General features: G+C 41.6%; 3 protein-coding genes across 8 annotated transcripts in view; 2 read left to right on the top strand and 1 right to left on the bottom strand.

Moving 5' to 3' along the window:
* LOC311014182 (cyclin-dependent kinase-like 5) overlaps window positions 1-6909 on the top strand; it is a 37610-nt gene extending 30701 nt beyond the window's left edge. For 2 of the 4 annotated variants that reach the window (XM_084010613.1, XM_084010612.1), the window contains exons 13-19: window positions 496-594; window positions 1015-1120; window positions 1496-1619; window positions 2225-2330; window positions 3242-3364; window positions 6134-6295; window positions 6380-6909. In XM_084010613.1, the coding sequence (XP_083866739.1) occupies window positions 496-594; window positions 1015-1120; window positions 1496-1619; window positions 2225-2330; window positions 3242-3364; window positions 6134-6295; window positions 6380-6739 (1080 nt within the window). In that variant the 3' untranslated portion in view covers window positions 6740-6909. The remainder of the gene's footprint in view (window positions 1-495; window positions 595-1014; window positions 1121-1495; window positions 1620-2224; window positions 2331-3241; window positions 3365-6133; window positions 6296-6379) is intronic. The other 2 variants (XM_084010614.1, XM_084010615.1) reach the window with 2 other exon arrangements.
* A 2992-nt stretch (window positions 6910-9901) lies between these two features.
* LOC311015382 (retinoschisin-like) lies at window positions 9902-14774 on the bottom strand. Its single transcript, XM_084012560.1, has 6 exons — window positions 14650-14774; window positions 13748-13773; window positions 13448-13652; window positions 11562-11703; window positions 11289-11484; window positions 9902-10863 (listed from the first exon to the last, which is right to left on the bottom strand). The coding sequence occupies exons 1-6, from the start codon at window positions 14702-14704 to the stop codon at window positions 10711-10713; spliced, it is 777 nt and encodes a 258-aa protein (XP_083868686.1). The 5' UTR covers window positions 14705-14774; the 3' UTR covers window positions 9902-10710.
* Window positions 14775-15751: 977 nt separating this feature from the next.
* Window positions 15752-26968, top strand: LOC311014506 (AP-1 complex subunit sigma-2-like). Of its 3 annotated transcripts, XM_084011154.1 has the most exons (7): window positions 15752-15812; window positions 17753-17931; window positions 19495-19603; window positions 19697-19834; window positions 20540-20570; window positions 24585-24647; window positions 26127-26968. In XM_084011154.1, the coding sequence occupies exons 2-6, from the start codon at window positions 17753-17755 to the stop codon at window positions 24635-24637; spliced, it is 510 nt and encodes a 169-aa protein (XP_083867280.1). In that variant the 5' UTR covers window positions 15752-15812; the 3' UTR covers window positions 24638-24647; window positions 26127-26968. The 3 variants fall into 3 exon arrangements, with proteins under 3 accessions (XP_083867280.1, XP_083867281.1, XP_083867282.1); XM_084011155.1 differs by lacking the exon at window positions 24585-24647; XM_084011156.1 differs by lacking the exons at window positions 20540-20570; window positions 24585-24647.
* Window positions 26969-27563: the final 595 nt, after the last annotated feature.

Below are 27563 nucleotides of genomic sequence, written 5' to 3'. Positions count from 1 at the left end.
TTATTATTATTACTCATACTTCAACAGTTAGAACACAACATTCGACTTGCTTGACGTGTAAAATGACAAACATCATACGTGTAATTCATGGCACAATTCAAAAGGGGATAAAAAACATTTTTATCTCATGGTCTCACATATTTTTCCCACGGTGGTCCGTCGGAAGGGGCGGGGCTTAGCCTCTACAGCTCACTCATTGGCTGTTTTTAACGTCTCCTCCCTCATCTGTTGACCTGATTATTTTGTGCAGCTTCATCCTGTGAAGATTGCAGATATTAAAGAGTGTGGCTTTCCTTGTATGTATGTGTGTATATATATATATATATATATATATATATATATATATATATATATATATATATATATATATATATATATATATATATTACCTGTATATTTATATATGCCCTCATAAGTATGTATTTATATTTGTGTGTGTGTAATTGTGCTGCGATGCTGAGCTCACCTCACGTTCCACCGTGTCTCCATTGACAGAGCGACCCCCCCACTGAGGTCCCCCACAGCAGACCCCCAATAAGGGACTCCACCAGGGACAACACAGCGTCTTTTCACACACAGCGGCAAAAGAGCGAGGTCCGACGTTCTGCCTGCACCCACCATCACCGCCCACATCCAGTCTTCGGAGAGCGCGGATGTGGGCGGATACTGCTGTCATAAACTGCTCTCTCTTTCTCACTCTCTCTCTCTCTCTCTCTCTCTCCCTATCTCTCCCTCTGTGCATCCTCCTCATCCTCTCCATGTGCTTTGCTTCCCCTTTTTTAAATGTGACCACTTACGATCGCACGGTTGAGCTCGTCATCCGAGTAGTTTGAATCCCAGATAAACATTCACAGCCTCCGCAAATTAATCACAATAATGACCCAAAACAATGTCTCTGCTCCCGTCAGGTAAATAACAAACAATCATCAGGATAGAGACGCATGCGGAGCAGCTGGCCTACTTTCTGTCTGTGTTGTTTTTTTTTATGTGACCAGGTCTTCTGTTGTGACTCAGGTTGGCTTATATCACGAGCAGCAAGCAGAAGACGGGGGCTCCTCCAAAGAGAACCGCAACATCTACAGCGAGTCCATGCCGAGGAGGGTGGGCAGCTTCTACAGAGGTGGGTTTAGTCACACTCTGTCTCCCTCTCTTTTATTAACTTTGAAATGGAAGTTAATATGGACCTGAGATGGGAATTTGTGTTTTCGTTTCCTCCTAAATTTGACTTATAGAATATTTGAGGGTTTTATTTAAATTGGATTTTTTTTCCTCATAAATTTATGACTATAATTTCAGATGGATTTTTGTTCAACCTTGGAAATAGATTTTTTTTCTTGAAATGTTATCATCCTCCACCAGCGCCGTAATCTTTTATAAACATAAAATGGCTCTACTAGGCCACTGTAATGATCTGCCATGATTTGCTTTGAAATCGTCGGTCTTCTGGACTCTTGTGAACTCTTCTGAACCCCTCTGTGTTGTGTTCGTTGAACAGTCCCGTCTCCCAGACCAGACAACTCCTTCCATGACAGCCGGGCTCAGAGTCGAGGCTCCGGTCTGTCGGGAGACAGCAGCGGCTTGACGAACCACCCCAAACGTCAACCGGCCTTCGACCCCTGGTAAGAATCACTAACTTTGACCCCTGGTAATAATCACATAAATTCACCCCAGGTAATAATATTTGTGGAGGCTCTACGGAAGCCCTGAGAGGCCAGAGAGAAAACATAATCTGGTGATGCATTTTCTAAGTCTGATGTAACCTGTTGAAGACTTCAGACCAGGTAGGTTTCTGCAGGTGGTTTGTAGTAATACTAATCTCTTGTCCTGTTTAGAACACAAGGTAGTGGTGCACTGCAGCCTCGTGTGGCCAGAACTGGTATTACGACAATAACAAACCAAAAAGTTTTGCACCTGCCAAAACCTTTTTTTGGGTTCTCCGGCTTCCTCCCACAGTCCAAAGACATGCAGGATGGGGATAGGTTCATTGATGACTCCAAATTGCCCGTAGGTGTGAATGTGAGTGTGAATGGTTGTTTGTCTCTACATGTTAGCCCTGTGATAGACTGGCATCCTGTCCAGGTTGAACCCTGCCTTCGCCCATTGACAGCTGGGATCGGCTCCAGCCCCCCCGCGACCCTGAATACAGGATAAGCGGTAGACGATGGATGGATGGATGGATGGATGGATGAATGAACAAAGTCTGTAAACGTTGTGTTGCTTTCAGGACCGGCCCAGACACCGTGGTCCTGAACCCCTCTGAGCCATCCAAAGAAAAGGAGAAGCAGGGTTTCTTCAGAGCAATAAAGAAGAAGAAGAAGAAATCTCAAATGGTAGATTGTGTGTCAAATACTGTGGAAGCTACCTACTAATCTATTGATCGATATATTGATCTATGTATCTACCGTGATGTATTTCATGCATATGTCCTTTCATGTTAAAACCGTGTTGGTGAAGCTGTTTGTCTACATGCTGTATCTCCTCCTCTGCTCTCAAATGTTAAAAGGGAGAGTTTTGTATGACATACTTCTACACAGTCAGTGTATTAGTACAATAGATGCAGTTTGTGCTGCTGTAGATGTATTTTAGACTCCTAAACCTATTAATATCAGTTCTAATATTCAGCAGCTTCAACTTGGTTTCAGACAGACCTTTCTGACGGGGAACTGAAGCCCTTATCTATCCTCTCTTCAAAGCCTCCATTCACAAAAACAGCAATGTAATCTCTCAGAGTTGCAGGTCTACCGCTGCCTCTATTGGTTAGTTAGTCTTTGTTATTGTGTGACTTTGGTGAATCTGAATTAAACCTTTAAAACACCAAAGTCACACAAAAACACAAACTAACGGAGGCAGCAGTAGACCTGCAACTCTTGAGAGATTAAATCACTGTTTTTGTGAATGGAGTCTGGTGGCTTTGATGAGAGCAGAGATGACGGCTTCAGTTCCTCGTCAGAAAGACAGCGAGGTGAAGAGGTGACAATATATTTCTAATAAAGCGCACACTTACGCTGGTAATGGTCCTTTTAGAAGTCTCAAATACGTCCACAGCAGCACATTACTTCACTCCCAAACTGCGTCTCCTGCAGTAAAAATCCCGACTGTGGAGGAGAACCTCACACAGCATCACCTGTGAACTCTCCCTTTGATGCCCGGGCCTCATGACGGCCGTATTTAACCGTGTCTTCTTGTTGTCATGTGCATCATGTGTCCCGTTGCCACCAGTCATGTTCCCTCTATATTACAGATGCAGGTCCCTGAGGGACGCCCCCCCATCATCAGGAAATGTCTTTTCCCTCTGTTTAGCCCAAAGAGTAACACAAAGCATAGCTCCTCTGTGAGAGTCCTCCCCGTAGTGTCCTCTCCCATGGTACACCCTGTTTAACACTCTCCACCAACCGCATCGCATGCACTAACCTCACATGATCACGACCGCTTCACTCACTCGTTAAAAGCTTGTTCACCGTGGTTTTAATTCATTATGTGTGGAGGGAAATAAATAATCATACACTACAATGAGTTATTAACACAAACTAGTCCGATCCATCTGTGCCAGCGCTGCTATTTGATCATTTTCAGTGTATAGAAACATGTGGATGGATCTGACTGGTGGTTCTTGTGTTTGATTCTGATCACTTGTCACCGATTAGAGATGCAGCCTGACAGCATGACTCCGTTATGATCTGAGGATGAACTGGAGAACTCTGGCGAAGGTGAAGCTTAAACAGCAACTAAACCCCCAAACCACTTTTTAATCAGTATTTAGTGGCGTTGTTGATCCAGATCTCGACATTTAAGTGCAAATGATTTGAATTCTACATATTGTGTTATAAAATTACTGCCCTCTACTGGTTGAAACACAGCTATTACAAAAAAATGTATTAGATAATTATTTTTTACATTTTATTGTTTGTTTTACTAGCATAAGCTAACTGTAAGTTAAAAGCAGTGAAGTCCAGCTACATGTCAAAGTAACGTAGATCAAACCCGACAGTTCATGTGTTGCTTTTTATGTTCTGTAACTGAATGTAATTAGCAGCTAGTCAGCTAAGTAGCCAGCTAACTAACTAGCTAGCTAACTAGCCAGCTAACTTACTAGCTAGGTAACTAGTCAGCCTCTAAACAAGTCAAATCTAGCAACTAAATCTTTCATCCACATCTCTCTTCTCACAACACTTACCTAACCCTTAGCATTAGCGATTAGCATTGCTACTACCAACTAGCATACACTAACTGTAAGTTAAAAACAATTTAGTCCTTCTACATGTCAAAGTAACGTAGACCAAGCCGGTTCATGTGGTGCTTTTTATGTTATTCTAGCTAGTTACCTACCTAGCCAGCTAACTAATGCTGCATTCTACTATTCTATCAGAGTCGGAGTTCCGACTAAAAAACAGGACATTGCCTAGCGACACGCACCGACACGCCCCCTTTACTCTGACGGCAAACTTTCCCACACGGTTGAACTCGGAGGACACCAAGCAAGAGTTCCGATATGCAATCCAAGATGGCTGCACCCTGTGTGAGCTGTTATGAACCATTGTCATTGGTTTTGGACCACTTTGGACGGTTAAATGACGATTTCAATCACACGTATTACTGCAATACCTTACTGCTTCCGTATCACTGTCTATGGGTATGGGAATCGCTCTTGTTGTGAGTGCAATATTGAAACAAATACATTTCAATGCATTCCGTTGCTAACAGAAGATAAACTGAAACATGAAATAAAGTGAAATAGTAGAAGTTCAAATGGCTTTGTTTTGATAAGGTGGCGTCCAACTTTTTCTCCAACTAGGCAACGCAGAAGCATACCAGAGCATTTTAATTGTGGGCGTGACGTCATATCCGAGGTCCGAGTCGGTTCGCAGAGAATAAAAGAACGCACCATTGCTAGCCTCTGAACAAGTAAAATCTAACAACTAAATGTTTCATCCACATCTCTTACTCGTAGGGAAGCACAGTGGCGTCTCCGCGACGGGGTTTAGTTCCTCTTTACCTTCTCTAACCTGTAACCCTCTCAGAGAGCATCTTACCTCCTGATTGGTCATCCAGCAGAGATCAGCAGGAAGTCGACAAACATCTCAAACTGACTCCAGCGTGAAACACATTTCTATTTATACACGTCGGTGTGTTCAGCTGCTGAGAGGGTTACCGCCGACGACAGAGCACAAACAAATGCTGCACAAAGAAAACAGGAAGGCTCCAGTCGTCCAATCAGAAACCAGATGAGTCGTCTCTTGTCCTCCTCAGGTCGCTGGTGGTTTCTGGCCCCAGATGCATGATGGTTATTTTCATTAACTCCACTGCCCTTGAGACCAAATGAGGATTATTGACAAAATAACTTCAGACTTGTGACCACCGTTCATCAACACATGTAAAACACGAATGTATGTTTTCTTAATCACGCATTTACCACGTTGCTGTTAGGGTGGTAGTAAGTTTAAGATTAAATGATAACAGCCGGGAGATGGAGGGTACGAGAAAAAACTCAATAAGTAGATAAATTCTGAGATAAAAGTCTCAAAAACATTTTTCAAGAAAAAAACTTTAATATTCTCTGAGATTCTAAAGTCACAAATTTCTGAGAAAAATACTTTTTTTTAACTACTGAAAAAATTACTTTAAGATTAAAAAATGAAAACGAACATTCTCTGTGATGTTTTACGATTAAAAAAACTGACATTCAAGTTGTAAATTGAAAAGGCTAAAATCGTAAAGATTTTTTTGTGAAGTTCACTGCAGCGTCTCTTCAAAGTCTGGATGCTTCTGGGCTTTTGCTGACTGAGTTAAAATCATGAGTATTTCCTTCCAACTGAATCTGATGTGAGTTTAGTTCAATGACATTTATTTAACCTTTCAAAGTGTGGATGTGAGTTTAGAATCTCAGAGAATATTGAAGTATGTTTTTTTTGTTAAGCTCAAGGTTGTCCTCCGTAGATTCAGCCCCTCCTACTGTTCTGATTGATTTCCTACTGGTTCTAAAACGACATTGAATCCTAAATATAATCATGTTATAATATAATAGAATAAAACCTCTAAAGCCGTATTTAATGGCATCGTGTCTCCGTTACGTCGTGGTCACACGTCTGAAGCCGTTGGTCTGGACGGGTCCAGTGATGTCTACGTTGTGTGAAAGGTTCCCAGCGAAGGCGTGGACACCGTCATCCAGAAGTCCTCCAGGTCCTCGAGTCACCAGAGCAGCCGCCACAGGACCCGGGACAAGAGCAGAGACCGAGACCAGGACCGCGACCGGGACAAGGACTGGCCTCCGGAGAAGCTGTCCGACTCTCACTCTCCGGTACGTCTCGCAGACTAACACTCGTCTCGTTGGTGAACGTGGTTGTGGAATCGAACCTGTGGTGTCTCTGGTGTCCCCCCACAGAGTCAACCGCTGAAGTCCCTGAGGAAGCTGCTGCACCTGTCGTCCTCGTCCTCCAATCAGACGGCTCCATCCGACCTGCGCTACCAGCCGTTGCCCAACCCGGCCGCCGGTCAGGGCGGCTTCCCAGAGAGCCGGGGCCACTCGGGGGTCAGCACCCCCCAGCTGAAGAGCCGGCAGGCGGCCTACCCGCTGCCGGGCCAGCTGGAGTCCGGCTGGCACACGTCGGCCCTGGGTCGCCCCGAGGGAAACCCCTACCCGGAGCAAATGGGCATCAAGGGGGGCCAGAACGGGCACGGCTTCGGACGCCCGTCCAGGTCTCGTATGCCGAACCTCAATGACCTGAAGGAGACGGCTCTGTGATCTCCCCCGCTCCCCCTCGCTCCCAGATCCACTTCAGACTTCCTCCAGGTCTCCCGTTGCTCCTCAACATCCCCCAGCACCTGCTGAACACACACACTAACACACACACACACACACTAACACACACACACACATGAACACACACACTAACAGACACACACACACATGAACATGAACTAACACAAACACATACACACACATGAACACACTAACACACATTAACACACACACATAACACGTACACACTAACACACACACATGAACACACACACACATGAACACATTAACACACTAACACACACACACATGAACACACACACACACATGAACACATTAACACACACACTAACACACACACACATGAACACACACACATACACGATACCAAACGTTTAAATTGCTTGGGGCCAAAAGCCTTTTTAATTCTTCATTTTTTTAAAGCTTCCATGTTTGATAGACTTTATATTATTACTTCTGTAATTCTGATTATAATTTGTACTATAAAGTAAATACATTACAAATTTAATATAAATATATATATATATATATAAATGGATAGATAAAAGTGTAGATTTGAAGTGAAAGTATCTTTGTTTCTATTCGATGTAGGAATCTAGTATTTTCCTGCGTAGTATTTCCTCCTCAGTGTTCTAAACAGATTCTGTTGTTACCATGGCGACGGGAAATGTCTGTAACCCTGCAGCAGCACGTCCATCTCGGCCCGGACTCTAATGCTCCGTCCGAGTCGTCTCTCTCTCTCTCTCTCTCTCTCTCTCTCTCTCTCTCTCTCTCTCTCTCTCTCTCTCTCTCTCTCTCTCTCTGCTTCTGTCTCACTGGTCCAAGTCGAAGCCGTTGTGTCGTCGTCGTTGAATGTCACTATCGTGCTTCTCTGTTTCAGGAGTTTCACTCCAACGATCTTTAAAAGCGTTTTATTTTATGAGGATATTTATGTTTTTTTGTGTTTGTTTAACGCAGCCATTTTAAAGCACTATGGTGCCATAAAGTAGACAGGAACACGAGCCTACGTCACCCTCTGCAGGAGGAAACACAGCACTGCGTCTCCTGTTGCGTCTCCTGCTGACTTCACACACACAGCTCCTCGAGTCACTTCACATATAAACACACAGGCTGTACAGACTTTACCCACAATCCTTTCTGGTAGTGACCTGTTTTACTTGTTTCTGTGTTGAGGCACCGTTAAGGATCAGGTCTGGATTTGAAGCATCCGTTACTGGACGTTTGAACTCTGAAGGATTTATCTCTGATCCGGATCAGAAGAGGTCTGATTGTTGCTCATTTCTGACCGAAGGATTTCACATGAGCAACGTCTAAAGTGGTTCTACTCGTCGAATCGCTGAAATAAATGTATAAATACATCCAAAATATTACACAAAGTTTTACTGTTGTAAAAAAATGTAATTGTTGATTCAAGGTAGATTTTACAGCAGATTGAGGATCACAAAGCCATTCTGGGTGTACAAGTGTTGTGGTCCCTAACCCCCCATGGTCCGGGATCAGATGGACCCCGTTATCAACATACCAGGGTCCTATGATTCAAGGTTCCTATGATCCAAGGTTCCTATGATACCAGGGTCCTGTGATCCAAGGTTCCTATGATACCAGGGTCCTATGATCCAAGGATCCTATGATACCAGGGTCCTATGATCATAGGTTCCTATGATCCAAGGTTCCTATGATCCCAGGGTCCTATGATCCAAGGTTCCCAGGGTCCTATGATACCAGGGTCCTGTGATCCAAGGTTCCTATGATACCAGGGTCCTGTGATCCAAGGTTCCTATGATACCAGGGTCCTATGATCCAAGGATCCTATGATACCAGGGTCCTATGATCTGAGGGTAGTATGATACCAGGGTCCTATGATACCAGGGTCCTATGATCCGAGGGTAGTATGATACCAGGGTCCTATGATACCAGGGTCCTATGATCCGAGGGTAGTATGATACCAGGGTCCTATGATACCAGGGTCCTATGATCCGAGGGTAGTATGATACCAGGGTCCTATGATACCAGGGTCCTATGATCCGAGGGTCCTATGATACCAGGGTCCTGTGATCCAAGGTTCCTATGATACCAGGGTCCTGTGATCCAAGGTTCCTATGATACCAGGGTCCTATGATCCAAGGATCCTATGATACCAGGGTCCTATGATCCGAGGGTAGTATGATACCAGGGTCCTATGATCCCAGGGTCCTATGATCCAAGGATCCTATGATACCAGGGTCCTATGATCATAGGTTCCTATAATTCAAGATTCCTATGACCCCAGGTTCCTATGATACCAGGGTCCTATGATCATAGGTTCCTATAATTCAAGATTCCTATGACCCCAGGTTCCTATGATCCCAGGGTCCTTTAATCCTAGGTTTGTATAATCCTACGATCACAGGTTCCTATGATATCAGGTTCCTATGATCACAGTTTCCTATGATCCCAGGGTCCTATGATACCAGGTTCCTATATCTGGTTCCTATGATACCAGGTTCGTTTACAGACCTATGAGGATCTCTGATGGTGTTGGTTCTATTGGGAACATAGAACTCTGGGAACATAGAGATGACCCTCTTGTGTTTCTACTACTGCTTCTGTTCTCGCTCACTAATACAAGCATTTCTTGATTATCTTTCACTATTTAAACCGCCTGCCGTCTGATATTCAGGTCTAACGATGACCCTAAAGCTGCAGACCTTCCCTCTGGTTGGGAATCAACCCACTTCATGTGTTTGTATCTGGTTTCACACACAGAGCCACTTGGGACAAGTTTATGGGAAATCTTAATACGGAACCACATGGGGACCACATACGGATCCACATGGGGGACAAGACGCTCTGTAACGTTGTTGTCTGTGGGACAAAGTGCCATGAAAGGAGCTTCTGCTCTCTAAAGAAACTGTACGACTCAGCAATATCCCCCGCCTCTGAACACTCGTCCTCCCGCCGCATCGGTCATGTGACACGAGCGTCCGCCGCGTCATCGTCTCTTGGAAGGAGCACCGTGTATTATATTAATACTGCTGTGTGACGACTATGTTTGGTAATATTTATAACAGAAGACGTTCATCAGCTGTTTGAATGAAAAAGCAAGTATTATGTTTGTGCTTTTTATTACAGACACAAATTAGTAGCATAGTCAGTGTTTATCTGCTTTTCCTTTCTTTTTTCCAACAAAAGCATTTACATGAGAACATAAAACCACAAACGAATGCGTAACAACTTTAGGATATTCATGATTACATATGTAACAGTAAATCTCAAATAAAACATTTGATTTGAATTTTTACCTGCAGGAGATTTATTTTTTATTATTATTTATGATTCTTAAGAGTTTGACTCTGAAGGTGATGATGCTGCTGTCGTATTTACATATTAAAACATTAGTTTTTGCTTTGAGCCTCGTTTAAAGACAAGGCAGATATGTCAACGAGGTGAAGGTTGTTAATGACCAGCGGTGGAAGCAGTACTCTGATCATTTACAGCCTTAAAAGTACTATAAATACTATAGGGAAAATATCTATTAGATCTGATGTTTCTGGATTAACATTGCATGTTTAATCTGCAGCGATGAATTATATTCCATAAAATCATCTTCTGTCCTGTGAGAATCTCGTATCTCCGATAAAGTAAAAGCAATATGCACAATAAAAACAAACTATATTAGCAGCAGGGGGATCAGGGAGTGTCTGGGTGGCTCTGCACAGGCACCTCTTATCACCAATAGAGGCTTATTCCCACCCTTTCTGTGGACCACCATTGGACTTTCTTGACTTGCAAAATTAGATTTTAAATCGACAAACGAAGGAATCACGAACATAAACATCTGGAGATACAAGGTTTTCACTGGACAGGAAAAAGCCCTTCAAATTTGTATGTAAGTGCTGTACTAGAGTAAATGTACTTCGTTCCTTCCCACCGCTGGTCATGACGAGGTGACTGGACCTCCATACGGGTTCTCCTCAGGAACACTTGTTCATGCACATCAGCAGCTCCAGCCTCACGGCGATGCGGGTGTGCCAGCCCAGCGGCAGCAGGCGGATGTAGCGGGCCACGATGGGGGGGCGGAGTAAATTCTGAACGGTGGAGGAGCGGTCCGAGTTCCCATAGAAGACCTGCAGAGTAGACGTAAAACATTTTATTTACTTCACCAAGCTGAATTCACTGGATCTAGCAAGACCCACGTGGGCTGGTTCACCACAGCTGGAGGAACCCAGAATAAAGTATTTATCTGTGATTTAATATCAATAATAACGAGATTTCATATCAATAACCAGACCTAACAAAGTCGTACAGCGACTTTTAAAACGCTTGTTTTCTGAATGGAGTCTGGTTGATGGGTGCTAAGCTATGCTAACATTGTAGCTGCTTCACCAACACCAAATAAGGACATCTAGACATACATACGGCAGAGACCTTGTTGTTTGGACCACAGACAGTCTCTGGTTTCTCCACATAGTCTGGTCTGGTCTCTGGACTAATGTGAGCTACTATCCTAGACCTCTGGGGGAACCACATTAAACAGTTGCTGTGTTCTCACCCTGTTGTTTCCTGTCTGGTCTTTGTAGTAGATCCAGTTGAGATTCTCCACGCTCCTATACTGGATGCTGTATTTAGTTATCCACTCATCAGCGTCACAGCGGCCCTGGGTGAGGATACCAGAGACCACGTCCACCCCCTTTAGGTCGATCTGGATCCACTGATGCTGGTCGTTGAACTTGGAGAGCCACGCACACCTGACGGAGAACAACACATGTGCTTCGGTTGTTCACAGTAATAACAACAAGAAGAGGAAGAGGTTGTCATGACGAACCCAAAGCCTTGGTTGTTGAGGCGAGCCTTGGTGGGGATCCAGGAGGAGTACCAGCCAGCGTACTGGTCCTGATTGGAGCAGCTGATCTGGTCTGATGTCACGGATCCGGATTCAAAGCCCAGAGCTTTGTGGTAAGGACATTCTGTGGAGGGCATTAAAAGATCGGATCATCCGAGTCTCATTTATCCAGTCGGACAGTCACAATGCTCACTGAAACTGTTTCAGATGGCTACGATCCCGCGCCATGAAACTACGTTGTGAGTTACGTTTCGAGATAAACCGCTTTTGTTGTGGATTACGTTTGCTCGCCACGTATAACAATTTTTTTTTAAACAAGTGCTACTACGACATAGGGATGAGGTCTGGGAGATGGGCAGGCCCAAAAACACAGGACTTTCACCTAGGAGACCAATGATAGTGTCCTGTGTGAACCGAGTCCTGTTGTTGCATTTTTGTTTGGTTTTGTCGTCATTTTAAGTCAAACTATGATGGGTTTTTTTAGGTAAACTATGTCGTTTTGTACCGTTTTGCAACTGTTTGGTTTTCGGAAAATATACGCTTCCCTAAAAGGTGTAGAGTGTAGTTTAGTTGTATGGGAGTTAAACAATGTCCTGGCCTCAACCATCTCACCAGAGTTTTGTGCCTCCAGGATTTTTGCGATCGCACCAATTAAAATGCAATCTTGCAATTTTGTCCGATCACTGCACCTTTTCGGCAAATTTGACTAATCGTAGTAGTTTCCTGTGAGTCTCGGCAGTCCCTAATGTGACTCATTGATCCACACGTCACCAAACTCACTTCCTCATTATGTTTCGAATTGCAAAAACACACCTATGAACATCACAATTTTCCCCCAGAAATTAGCCACAAAATCAGGCGTTTTCGGGTGCAACAATCCCCCCCAAATATGTCCCGTGAAATCCTGGAGGGGCTGATTTTGGGGACCTGGATCTCTGCTCAGAATCACTGAAGTCTCAGTGAAAAGTTGACTCACATTTTAATATGGTCTAATATGAAGTATAACATATAGAATAACAACTGAACATCCTGATTCTTCTCCTCTAGTTGCGTCTCCTAAGCATCCTGATCTGGTTCCCATCGGGTCTGAGAGGATCGCGTGGTGAGGAGGAGGAAGATGAACGGGACATCTTCTGATCTGTGCCGCCCAGTATCGAGCCACCGGATGAAGGGCACCACCTATTCTGGGCTCCCTAATCTGCTCATCACATTCCTGCACATGTAATGGGATTATCTCCCAGCCTCTTCCTCGCCGCTGCTCGTCTCTCTCACGGACGTCCGTGAACTTGGAAATGTCAAGATCATCGCAGGAGGTGAGCTGAGGTCAAGTTCCTGTGAAGTTACCAATTACTTCTAATTACTAAAAAAATGTTCTTCCTTCTTCCTAACTAACTACCTATCAACTTTGCTAACTAGCTCTATATCTATTTACTAGCTAACTGGCTACCTAACTAACTAACTAACTAACTTGCTACTTAGTGAACTAGCTAACTAGCTACCTAACTAGCTACCTTACTAACTAGCTACCTAGCTTACTATCCAGCCCTCCATCTCCAGAGCTGCGTCCTCTCTCTTCCTGGTGAGCTGTGACATCACTTTACAGCCCCACTGACACGTGTTGTCACCATGAGTGACGACCAACAACAATCAACACATAAATGGTCCTCATTTATGTGAACACATGTTCTTGTGTACCGGTCACATGACCCCTGAGAACAGTCCCATGTCTATTTCCAGATAGATGGATAGATCCATCCCCTCAGCTTCTCATCATCTTTGTGATGTCACACAGAAAACCTTCCTGGTCGCTAACAGACACTCAAATATGTTGAGTGAGACCGACAGGGTCACGTGACCCACGTCCTCACCTGGCATGCAGTTCAGCGGGCGACCCTGAGGTAGCGGCGGCGGCAGCAGCAAGGTGGCCGGGGCCGGTGTGCCGACGGTGGGCAGGCGCGTTGGCGAATCAGCGGCCTCGCAGTCGCAGGTGCAGGCTTTGACGTTCGACGTCCACGCCTCGATCACCTGCTGTTCCTCCTCCTGCAGCTCCTCCTCGGGGACGGCCTCCTCCTCCTGGGAGGACACACACACACACACACACACACACAGTTAATCCAGAGTCCAGATTACGTGGTCCTGGTCCAGGAGCTGCGTCATGGGACTCTTACCTCCTGGGAGTGAACAGCGATTAGAGCTGCAGCGTCCACACGTGAAGCGTGAAAAGAAAGTGAATGTGACAAAAAGCAGACACTAAACTTTTTTTAGATACAGACGGAAAAGTGAACTTTGCAGATATTAACATGTAATTAACATGAAAATATCTCTTTTTTTTTAGATTTTTATTTCAAAATGTCAAAATGAATACAGAAAGTGTTGTACAGAAAACGAAATTTGACACAACTAGAAAGCATAGAGATATATGAATAAAAAATGTTTGTCCGAAAAAAGTTTATAAATTATTCTGCATAATTTGTGCTGATATGAAATGTGATGTGAGAAAGAAAAAAACACATGATATTGAAGGAAAAAATACAAGTAGCCTACAAATACTTTCTTATTGTACTTAAGTAAGTGTATTTCTAATTTATTCACGGTTTACATTGACCAGAGGTCTCTAGTGCATCAACTTAAGATACATTTAAAAAAAAACTTCAACAGATTCAAAAAAGTAGAAGTTTCAGGTATCTCTACTTTACTTGGGTACTTTGTACTTTTTCCTCCCTACATGTTAAAACAATTATCTGTACTTTCTACTCCTAAATCAGGCTTGTTACTTTACTTTTAATGCTATTGAGGGGAATTATTGATTATTATTTTTATTCATATGACAAGAGATTCAGTTAGTATTCTAAAAAAAAAAAACAGCCAGTAAAAATGTCCTTCATACTTTCTACTGTGAGGACATTTCAATACTTTTACACTTTTACCTGAGTAGAGAAGTAGAAATAGTACTTCTCGTATTTTTGAACACAAGTATCTGTACTTCTTCTCGAGTAGAGAACGTCAGCAAAGAGACATGATAAAGAGTCTAGTGCTATATTTTCAGGCCTCCTGTCTCGGTCTGACTTACCCTGCGATAGCAGCAGGAGCAGCAGCACGGCGGCACATCGAGCAGTGACCTCCATCTTCCTCCTCTGCTGTGTTGGAATGCGATGATAGCGTCATAGCCGGCGCTACAGCAGACAGGATTACTGTAATCCACAGGCCTGTGATGGCCTTATCTAACACCATTGCCCTCACACGCCTCCTTTAGGCCGTCTGTTGTATTGCACCTGCTGTGCACGAATCAGGCATCGTTCGTTATTCCGTCTTTAAAACCTTTAACGTTTTATACCTGCTTGTGTACTTGGAGGACAAGGTTAGACTGGGAAAAGTCATTATTTAAAACAATTTAAAAAAATGGATACTGTATCTTTAAAAGGACACTTTTTTTTTATTCCGACCCACAATAATAATTTATTTAAGATTTTAACTCCATAAAATAGCCTTTCTTTTTCATTTCAATATTCATATAATATAGCACCGAAAATAAAATGTTAATATGACGTTTATTATTTTCATTATTATTAGTAGTATTATTGTCATAAGTATTTATTGTCATCATTGTTATCATTCTTATTTGAATTAATATCATTGTCATTATTATTAATGTTATTAGTATTATCGTCATAAGTATTTTTATCAGTTATTATTATTGTTGTTATTATTATCATTATTATTAATAATCCCAAGTGTTTCATTTATTTTATTCTATTGACTTTTATTAATTGAGTTTTTAAATATTTTTATGTTTTATTGTTTTGATTTTTAGTCAGTTGTAAAATGTTGTTTTACTTGTGAAACAACTATTTGGCATCCAAAATCCCTTCCGCCTCTTTTTAAACGTTCAGCCTCTCATGATGACGTTCGACTGTGACTTGATTGATGTGCATCGCAGCCAATCACATCCGCGATATCGAGCTAAAGGTTTTGGATGGGCGGAGTCCATCCAGAAAAGTGAGCCAATGAACGACGTCGTGGCGCTCTGTCGGCCAATCAGAAAGCTGTGTGTGTGTGTGTGTGTGTGTGTGTGTGTGTGTGTGTGTGTGTGTGTGTGTGTGTGTGTGTGTGTGTGTGTGTGTGTGTGTGTGTGTGTGTGTGTGTGTGTGTGTGTGTGTGCGCGTGTGTGTGTGTGAGAGAGTAGCGGGTCTCGGAGTAGGTTCGTCCCGAGGACTCAGCGTGTTTCCGTCCAAGGTAAGAAGTTTAAGTCCGCAGTATTTCATCTTTTAATAAATTAAAAAGTACGTACACGGCCGTTCCCCGCGTCGTATTTAAAACAGGCTCGGCGGAGGCTAAACGTGCTAATGCTTACCGGCGAATAACGGCGTTAACGGCGTTAACGGGACTTCCGTTAGGATGAGTTGATGAACGTTTCTGCTACACATGTTTTTAAACGGCGACGAACACGTCATGTTATTTATTTAAATGTGTATTTAACTAAAACAGGTTGTCTCTCTTATTCACCTGTTTAATTTCAACGTTAAATCCTCTTTATCTGAAACTGTGTGTGTGTGTGTGTGTGTGTGTGTGTGTGTGTGTGTGTGTGTGTGTGTGTGTGTGTGTGTGTCAACTCTGCTGTTGACTTTATTCTTCATTATAATTGTTATTAACAGTTGTTGTTTGATTTAATTATAAGGTATTTATTGAGAGCCTCCCTCACGTGACCAGCAGTAATCTGTTCCCCAGTTCGGCTGAAGTTGGGTTCTTGATATCGAGTTGTTGGTTTTATTCATGTAGTATATCACAAATGTTAGGGCTTTACCAGGGGCGATTCTAGGAACACAGCTTTAGGGGTGCTGAGCACCCAATGCCCCCCCAAAAATCCCTTTTTTAAAAACAATTATAACGTTATTTTGGACTATCATTCCCACATTTGTGAATGAAGAACATCAGACTTTTGAGGTTAGGGGGGAATCACTGTGACTGGAAATCTTACTTCAATGCTAAGCATAAAAAACATCACTTGGTTTTACAAAGTACTACAAATTAAATTGTATTAAAATGAAAATCTAATGAGGTATAACGGGGTGAATGGGGCAGGTGGGAGAGAGAGAAAGTGAATCATACCATACCATGACGCGGTTAGAGGTGCTGTTTTGCACCCCTAAAAAACGGGCTAGACACGCCTATGGGCTTTACAATCATGTGACTCCCTCCACCCTGTATGGACGCCCAAAGCTGCCAGGAAAAGCACAAATGAAAGCTCGACCTTGTGATGTGAAACATTCCGTATCTAACTCATTAGATTTGAATACTAATTAAGTCTTAATTTAAGAAAATGCTCTCGTTATTTAACAATGCCAAGTCATTACTATGTGACACTAAGTCATTATTTTTAGATACTAAGTCATTATTATGATATATTAAGTCATTATTATGAGATACTGAGTCATTATTTTGAGATATTAAGTCATTATTGTGAGATACTGAGTCATTATTTTTGAGATACTAAGTAATTTTTTTGAGATACTGAGTCATTATTTTTAGATATTAAGTCATTATTTAGAGATACTAAGTCATTATTTAGAGATACTAAGTCATTATTTTGAGATATTAAGTCATTATTGTGAGATACTGAGTCATTATTTTTGAGATACTAAGTAATTTTTTTGAGATACTAAGTAATTTTTTTTAGATACTAAGTCATTATTTAGAGATACTAAGTCATTATTTTATTAAGTCATTATTTTTGCAATACTAAGTAATTTTGCCGTATCAAGTCGTTATTTTGAGATACTAAGTCCGTTTTTTGGGATGTTTGTCGTAAATTACAGGATCTTTTTTTCATCCGTCTTAAAGCAATGTTTCATCTTTTTTTGTCGTTTCACTTGCAAAATTGGGCTTCCATAGCTCTTAAACTGTCAGTTTGTATTAAGAAAAAGAAAAAACTCCCCAAACAAGTGTTATTAAACATTCTCCCATAGTGACAAAGTAAAAACTTCATTAATATGTCATAAATAAGATCATTTTTTATCATATTAATTTTCATTGGAGGCAAAATCACAAAGAGAAAACAGTAAAGGTCACATGATACAGGCCTGATACTGGATCAGGGTTCACATAAAACGTGATAAGATGTTTTTCATCTCCTTCGTCTCAGCTTTTCTTCTTCTTCCTCTTCTTCATCGTTTCAGATGCAGTTCATGCTCCTGTTCAGTCGCCAAGGCAAGCTCCGCCTGCAGAAGTGGTACGTGCCGTTGTCCGACAAGGAGAAGAAGAAGATCACCAGAGAGCTGGTCCAGACCATCTTGGCTCGGAAGCCCAAAATGTGCAGCTTCCTGGAGTGGAGGGACCTGAAGGTCGTGTATAAGAGGTGCGAAGAAGTTGGTTTATCAACTTAATTGCTTTTTTCTCTCTCACACGTCGTAGACTCGGTTTGGAGATGCGGGAGAAAGTGTTGTTTGAGTAACAAAGGCATCGGCACAGCAATGAGAACGAGAGCATTCATGTTGCCTCATTATGTCCTGTTGCCGTGCCAACAGATGGCCAGGTGGACCGCTGAACCCGGTGACCCGATGGGGACCGACAGACACAAAAGAGCACCAATACACGACCAATACAGAAACTTAATTCATAGGACTGACATTCAATGTCTATAAACTGTATTATTATTATTATTATTATTATTATTATTATTAATAATAATAATATTTTAGTGTCGGCTAAGGATCAGGATACACCATATTATGAGTATTATACTATCAGTCGAAATAAAGTTTTGAGGAACCAGAGAGAGCGTGACGTGTAACACATCAGCGTCGGTGATAGTGTGAAGTATTAAATAACCGTTGTTCCCCCCTAGAACTCCAGAACAACAACGGAAGGTGAGCGTTTCTTTTGCTCCTCCTTTTTGCTCTTTTGCACATTTACACGACTCTTCAAGCTCCAGAGAAGTTGCTATTCATCATGAGCAACATGCAATGGCGGCCTCACATGAGCAACTACTGGCTTTCTATGTTCTTCTCCTCAACGTTCTGAGCTTTTTTAAATCTCCCGGTGGCCAAACAGGCAAAGCAGACACAAGTGGATTCAAGAATTTAAGATCGATAAGTAAAGTCATGTGGAGTTTCAGACTCTTTCTTTTATTTTTTATTACCGGTAAACACCTCCAGCTGAGTCCATGTGGCCTCGCTGCTGCTGTTAGGGATCAACTGAGCAGCTTCTCTACGAGCCAATCATCACGTGCTTAGAGGGTTCCTCTGGGATTATGGGGGGTGGCAGAATGGGGCTTAACTCATGCAGCCTTATGCATCCGTCTCCGGGATTCTCAATGAAAACCTCAGACCAGTAAACGGTAGACAAGCCTCGGAAATTCTTCTCTTTAATGTAAAATTTAAATTCAGTTGGACGAGTTGATAATGAAACATTGACAATTGAATAACTCAAACAAAAGTCAAAGTGATCGAGGTTCCTGTACTAAATGCAAATGAACTAATATATCACACAATATGTTTTGACCATCTCTGATTCTTTTAAAAGACACTGCAGGTGAATAACTAATAGAAAAGTAGCATGACACTTATTGACATGAAGGCTGTTATTTTCTGGATTAAAGTTTTCTGAAATGTTGTGTTTAAATATGCAAATGAAGCATTCTCTAGTTGGTGAATTTAGGATAAAATGCAAACAGACAAAGTAGTAAAAGAAATGTTTTCTTTCCTGGAGAAAAGATGGAGGAAAGACTGATGGGAAAAAAAACATTAATCTGAGAGAAGACGGGTTTTTGCCCTATTTCTCTTCCGTAGGACGTCGTCTCTCAGACTGAGAGAAGACTTTTTATGAGAGAAGACTTTTTATGAGAGAAGACGTGTTATGGAAGATAAATAAAGCCAAAATGCGTGAACTGACCCGAGCATGACAATGCGATGTGTTGCAGATACGCCAGCCTGTATTTCTGCTGCGCCATCGAGAACCACGACAATGAGCTCATCACCCTGGAGATCATCCACCGCTACGTGGAGCTGCTGGACAAATACTTCGGCAGCGTGCGTCTCCTCCGTATCCACGGTAACCATGTCTTCTGCACCTCGTCAACCCAAATATTCATAATTCTTCCTTCTTTTTTTCTTTAACGTCAGGTTTGTGAGCTGGACATTATCTTCAACTTTGAGAAGGCGTACTTCATCCTGGACGAGTTCCTGCTGGGCGGAGAAGCTCAGGAGACGTCCAAGAAGAACGTGTTGAAGGCCATCGAGCAGGCCGACCTGCTGCAGGAGGTAGGCAATGGACATTAACCACTTCCTGTTCCTGTCTGTCCTCGACTTCACTCGTCACACTCCACGGTAACTGTGTCAACGTTTGAGATTCTTAGGACCAAAGAAATACAATAAAATATAGCTAATTTCTATCATTTCCACTCACTAGACCGGAAGAAAGTCTGTCTGTATAAACAATCATATTGCCTAATTCTAGATGACCTTATTTGGAGTGTTGATGGAGCAGCTACAACGTTAGCATAGCCTAGCACCCATCAACCAGACTCCATTCAGAAAACCAGCGTTTTAAAAGTGGTTAGCTTGTGGTCTTGAAGACAGACCTAACAAAGCATGACTTCACACTTTTTACTGATCACCATCATTATGGAGTTATTTCAGCATCCTTTTCATCTGGTTATTGATATTAAATCACAGATAAATACTTTATTCCGGGTTCCTCCAGCTACTCCAGGTACAAATGACTCGTAAAAATCTGAAGGTTTACAACTTTGAAGTTTTACTCAATCAGAGTCGGAGAGCTTGTATCACACAAAAGTAAAAGCAGCTAAACATCTTTGAGGAATTTAAATGTCATGCCTGCTTTCCTGATTTTCCTTTCATCGGCTTCACTGAGCCTTTTATTGTAGTTGCTTGATCTCGATCTTTGATTTCTGCTGACGTGTTTCTCTCTTTGCTTGTTTATTCTTTCACTGTTGTGATTTGCAGAACATAGACTTTCAGATGCGCCTGTTTGCAGGTACAGTTGGTAAAATAACCCTCGCTGTAGTGTTAGTCAGTAGACGTAGACGTAGATTCACCAACACGACGCCAAAGCAGAAGAACAGATGTTGCCGGTGTGTTCTTCTGCTTCCACCCTCATATAATAAAACTGATCCCAGACACTAACCAGTAACTCCTCCTCCTTCTCGCTCCCCGTCGCTCAAACAGCTTGTTCACTGCTTATAAACGCTGTAAACATGCTCTAGTACGCCTCCAGTGCCAGTTCTGGTCGTGAGTCGTGAGACGGGAGTCGTGCCGTCGTCTTTGAAGATGAGAAAACAAGACAGACATGCGAACAAAACCAGAAACGTCTCAATGTGAGATTCAAAGACTCATTTAAAATAATTGCCTTTTTCGAACTAGATTGATTGTGATCTAATGGTCATCAACCAGCTTTAAAAGTGATGTATTTTCTTTTTAAATCAGAGCTGTGTGGAGGATCTGACTGATGCTGATGTGAAGAGTTCATGTGGATTTAGAAAAGAGACAGATGATAAATATCTGTTCATATTCTTTCCTAAAGAAGGTCCGATGGGTGACACAGGAAGGGGTGGGCGGGGCTTAGTGTGGTAGACTCCAAACTCAAACTAAAGGGAACGTCACCGACTTCAAACATGTTGGCGTCCCCAGAATGTTCCACACATTCCTTCCTTCCAGACACGTTTGCCGGTCGGAGGGAGCCGAGCTCAGGTTGCAGCCCAGAAACAAAGCCTCGTTGTCTGCAGGGCTCAGACCACACAGACCCTCCTGGCCCAGATTAGCGTTTTTATAATTACAGCAACAAAACACACACAGTGTGTCACCGAGCCGAAGCTGCTGAGTCAGCAGGAAACACACAGACGGGAATTATCGAGGCGTCCTGAATGTGTTGCAGCCATTTAGATTATTTGATTTAATGAAGATTTCAACGTGTGATCTCGTTAAATGTTAATGTTTCTTTCTAAAACGCCATCGGTGGCAGCAGGCTGATCAACATCTAGTCCGTTAGTGAGACGAACCGTTAATGAGTTCTGGGAAGCAAAATCAGGTCACTGCTGACAAAACATTAACATGTTGGTGGGGAAAAGTTTGGAGGAATTCTTCACATGCAACAAATGTTTTGGCAAAAGATTCCTCAAATTCGCTAATTTGTGGTTTGAAATAAGTAAATATGAGTAAATATAATAATACAGAATAAACCTGAGATAAGAAAGCTGTGGATCAGAGATAATTAAAGCTGGTTGATGATGTTTTTTAATCTAGTCTAAAAAGGCTATTTTTTAAATGGAGTCTACGTGTGGCTACGTGACATCACCTCTCAAAAACACAGAAACGTTTGTCTTGATTTCTCCACTTCTACAACTAGATTAGATATTTAACGAAACTCAGCCAGAGTTATGAAGTGTGTAAGTAAAAAAACATTTAGTTAGTCTTATTTTGAAAGAAGTGCGGTCAACCCACGTGTATCCTGTATTCATAGAGCCAGACTGAAGACTGGGGAAGTTTGCCTAATGAGATGTTGTAGTGGGACTCTAGCCCGGACTCCGGGCCTCGGGTCCGTCCGGGTCTCGGACCTGGCCTCCATCCAGGCTGATGGTAACTGCCAGACTGGTACAGTCCGTCAGTCAGCATGGTTTTCCAGTTGTGTGACGACTTGCATGATGCAGCATAAAAGGCCTTTACACATCGGTGGCGTGATGAAGAAACACAAAAATGCTAAATTCTCGTCGTTTATATTTCATATCAAAAACCGCTGCTGTCAGCTGTATTATTCAGTTTCCTGTTATTGAAACGCTCTGAATCAGAGTTCCCTCCGGTTACACTCACAGTGTACATGTCTGGGGCTTTTATTGTGAAAGGTAAGAAAGGAAGTGGAGTGGATCTGCACTGATTGTTTTACATTATGTCCGTTCTGCACAACCTGATTGATGACTTTATTAGCGAAAGCTCCAAAAACTTTACATAATTCTGGGAAAATATTTTAGATTTTTCGCCGCAAAATATTCACAAAAATTACAATAAAAATGCAAAGTAATCGCATGAGAAGAAAAACCCTGCCCCCGTTGTGTGAAAACAAGCATGATGTTTCTAACATGACTCAGCTTCACTAACAGGCCGCATAATCAAACACTGATGCATTTACATTTTCATGTCTTTGATCATTTATTCAGAAATTCTAAAGATATTTAATTTTCTTAAACATAAATATTTTTTTGGCTGATTTAAAGAGTTATGCTGCCTGTGTGAAGACGAGTCTGTAGTTTCACTAACACGAATGAAAACACTCTGATTCATCTTTATGATTTGAAACAATAACAATTTACTTATATTCATTCTGCAGGTTTTTGTACGTTGTTTGACCCAAAATGACCATTTTACACAACCGTAAATTTTAATATAATGTTGAGATATTAAAATTTCTTCAACAGAGCTCGTTAAAGGATCAAAACCAACAATGTGTTAAAGGGAGAGTTGTGATGCATGAGGTACTTCTACATAGTCGGTGTATTAGTACAGGAAGTACCAGCACGGGAGTAAAGTAAAGTGCTGCTGTGGATGTGGACTCCTAAAACAATCAATATCTCTGCTCTCTTCAAAGAACCCAGACTCCATTCACAAAAACAATGATTTTACCTTTCAGAACACAGGAGTTGCTGTTCTGTTGCTCCATCTCTTAGGTTGTTTATTTTTGTTTTGTGACTTTGATGTTTTAAAGTTTTACTTCATATTTACCTTTTTAAAAACACCAAAGACACACAATAACACAAACAACCTAAGAGACGGAGGCAGCAGTACACCAACATCTCCTGTGTTGTGAGAGGTTAAATCACTGTTTTTGTGAATGGAGTCTGGTGGCTTTTCCGTAAAAGCAAAAACAGCCAGCTTCTTTCCACAAGTTTAAGCTACTTTAATCATATTTATAGATTATGCTATGTTATGTTTTTATTATCGTCATTAAGTATTTTTAACTCAGCCACTGGATTGCACTTGTTTTTTATTTTTATTTTGTATCGTCTTTTAAGTCTTTGTATGTGTTTTTTTTACTCTTTTCCACACGAGTGTGGAGAAACGTAATTTTGTTCCACTGTACGTAGTTTTTACAGATATGTAAAGCTTGAAAACTGGAACTTAATATATAAAATATAAAACTAATATTGGTAGGTTTAGGAGTCTAAAATAAGTCCAAACTCCATCTACTGTACTAACACACTGACTGGAGTAGAACCTCAAACACTATAAAACATCACAATGTCCCTTTAATCCGTCTCTCAGTGCTCTCAAACTCTCTGAATCTTTACAACAGGCTACAAATATAGTTTAATTTTGGTTTCAGTAATCTCCTAAAACAGCTGGGTACTGTAGTTTCATACATACATTCCTCAAACAAGGCTTAACGCTGGATTTGCAGGGGACGGATTAATGCACATGTTGATGGAAACTAAGGAGCGTGTAGCAGGAGGGAGTCGAACCCGGGACCACTGCGTCGAGGACGTTAAGCCTCTGTACATGGGGCGGCTGCCCTAACCACTTTCTACGTTTTAATTTAATTTTCTGACGACATCGCAGCTCTTTGATACGAGAACCGGATCACTTCACCATTGGTTTTGGTCTTTTCACGAGGTCCTGTTGACAAAAATAAAACACTTTAATAGTTCCTCAGCTCTCCATCGTGGTCGTTTTCTAAATATTTAGTAATCAAACTCCTCGTCAGCGTAGTTTAGTAATCAGGATACTCATTTAACATTAAAGAAGAGATGTAAACGTATAATAAAGTGTGAGGTTTGCTTCGTGACGGGGAGAACAGACCACGGAGTTATTTTAATAAGCCTTTAATGAAACATTTCTCAGGGGCCGGTCATCAGATCTGTTTCTGGAGTAGTGACGCCGAGACGTCACCGTGACGACGGCTGGGTGATTGTGGCGGTGCAGGGTTCACCCCCCCGAGAGACTGACCGGTGGTGCTTTTTTTCTTCTGTCTGTCTGTGTCCTCATGAAAATCTTTACCTGACAGGTGTGATGGTCCCAAATATGGTCTCTGAGTCCTCTGGTCTTTTCCAGCATTAGGCCTGCTGAGGTGAATACTACTGTGTCTGTGCATTTAGGAACCGCTAGAGTCCTCTAGTCAGATCTAGTCCATCTAACTGGTCAAGACCTGGTCCCTGGTCTCATGTCACCTAGTTAGTCTCTATACAGCTGACAGTACAAACCACGGTCAGTCTTAGTCTGTCTTTGTTTTCCATGTTTGTGTGACGTTTCATCGACCACATGTTATATATATATATAATATTTATATATATATATATGCACTTTCAATGTCAAAATGTTTCCAAAGTGATTGAATATCTGTGTGTTTCTAATTGTTCATACTAAATCTAATGTTTCTGCCTTTTAGATTAATTTTCTCCATTTCTGATAAGTGAAACCTTGAAAAAGTTATTTTAAAGCTAACGCTAATTATAGCTAAAGACCCAGAACATCTTGGAAAGGGAGGGGTGAGCAGAGGTCGCGTTTAGTTAGTTGCAGTTTGCAGCCTTGCCACTAGATGTCACTAAATCCTGCACACTGCTCCTTTAAGAGCGATAGACTTATTGATGGATTTTCCCAAAGAAATTCAGAACGTGAGCTAAATTATGCTAAAAAGCTAACCAGTGTGAAAAGAGACGTTCCTTTAACAGATAAAGAGTCGTGAGTGTAGTTTGTTTTAAAGCTTTGGTGTTTTTCTACCTTATTGTTCCATGTTTTGTGTCTGAGTGACTAATAGAGACACAGTTTTTTTTAATGGTCCAGGATCGATGGAGAACGCTGCAGCTCATTATTGTCAACATCCACTAAAAGACTTTGCTATTAGAAGTGTCGACAAAAAGAAATGTTAATAATTAACCGTTTAACCGTTAACAGACTAGTCATTTCCACTTTATTGCGATCAGTTAAACGGGTTAAAAAAAGCTGAACAAAGCTACAAAAACAACAACTTCAGCTCAACACTTCAACAACAGTTGTACAGTAAAATCACTGCAGTCCAAATATGGTCACAGAAAATTCCGAAGATGATGACAACTCTTCAAAGTCGACAAACCAACTAATGACGTCACCATGACGACGTCCACTTCTTATATAAAAGATTATGTGCATGTCAGACGTGTTAAATAATAAATATACAGTATAAAATGCCAAATAAATTATCTAAAATATATATATATTTTTGATCCCTCCGTTGCCCAGAGGGGGCGCCACCCTGGCTTCTGGCAAAAGATCAGATGACACAAGAACAAACAGGAAAAGGTTTTTTTATCTCTCAGTTGCTTCATTCCATAATGTTTTAACAACAATATATAATAATAATTATAATAACAACGTGAAGAAAAAGCATCAGCAGCGTTCTCCATCGATACCGAAACAGTGAAGCCTCCGGCTGCTGCAGCGTCTCCTGCATGTCCTGAGGAAGTGTGTGTGCGTGTATGTGTATGTGTGTGTGTGTGTGTGTGTGTGTGTGTGTGTGTGGCCGGTAGGACTCTGTGTTGTCCTCTAAGCTGTGTGCGTTTGTCTCCCTCAGCCCCGTCATGAGTACTTTACTGTTCCTGTGTACTGACCGGCCTCCATCGCTGCTGCCATCACCCTGCATGCTGAGCTCCTCGGGGGCACCTTTCCTCTCTGAACACCTGTCTCTGGTCTCCGGTCCAACAGGGGGGCGTCGCAGTATTCTTGGCTTCGTGACCGTTTTTAAAACCTGTAGGCCGGATGAGGCAGATCAACATCCCAGTTTCCAAGGATAGAAAATCGATTAATTCTGAAGTTAGACTTCCATGTGATCGTCGATAATACGTGATAGATTTTTATTGTGACCTGCCTGTCATTCGTCCATCTGTCAATAGTTGAAAGGTTGTTTTCCGACGGTCCATTATTCTGAAAACCACCTCATTAGAGTGACGGCTATGAAGCAAATAAATGCAAATTCACTCTTGTTGCGGAAATGAGTGGAATACGCAAAATTTACATCATTCACATTTTCACACAGGTTGAAATATTTAGAATTTCCCAGACGCTGTGTGTGAATGAGCTCCTAGTCCATCAGTGTGTGAACGGGTAAACAGACTGAATGTAGTGTAAAGCTAGAAAAGAGCTCTAGAAATGCAATATTGTTTTAGCAAATTTATATAAATTAAGACTCAACTGGAATAAAACATGAATGCTTTCATTCCTATTTAGAACGTGGGGTAGTGGTGCACTTAAGCCTCTTGTGGCCAGAATTATGATTACAACAACAAACACTTTTCCACTTGTTTTCACGGATAAAGTAATTAAAAAATGTTTTCCCTTTTCAGAGGTCATAAACAAATGAGAGAAAACATTTTAGATCACCTGATTTTTTTTCTCACTTGCCTCTCTGGGCTTCCGTATAACACTTTGAAAATAGATGCTTGAAGATATCAGAAACATGATTTCCTGCTGTTACAGATTCCTGTTTCATGTCCAATTAAGTTCATATTTTAATTGTATTATTATTATTTGTTCTCACATGTGTTTCAATTGTAGGTGTCTGTGATTTCTAATTAGTTTTTTTATGAGAAAAAAGATCAATTCAACAGTTTAAATTATTTATAGATTATTTCCTGTTAAAATAAATAGCAAAAGGCCCACTGTGAAGGGAAGTGGTGTTAATAATTCTAACACTAAAGAGCTACTTCCTGTTTGCACTGATAATCAGGGCTCTTTTGGATTTAATGACAATAGACACTTAAACACACGTTAGCCTTACAATTGATATTGACGAAGCACTGAAACTCTGTTTAATTCTGGCTATTTTATCAATGTGTGTATATAATAGATACTTAATAAATTATTTGTGATTCTTTGTCACACTGGTGTCTTTCTTTAATAGATATATTTATGGGGTTTTATTTCCCTCCCCGTGTGCCACATTTAAAGTTCAGGTTTAGTAAATCTGTTGAGCGAACGGCTGAGAAGTTGATAACTGGTGAATAAATCCTCA

Source organism: Eutrigla gurnardus (assembly GCF_963514095.1).
Source record: "Eutrigla gurnardus genome assembly, chromosome: 6".
Lineage (NCBI taxonomy): Eukaryota > Metazoa > Chordata > Actinopteri > Perciformes > Triglidae > Eutrigla > Eutrigla gurnardus.
The sequence above is the reverse complement of the archived record's forward strand: the minus strand, read 5'-3'. Positions and strand labels throughout refer to the sequence as shown.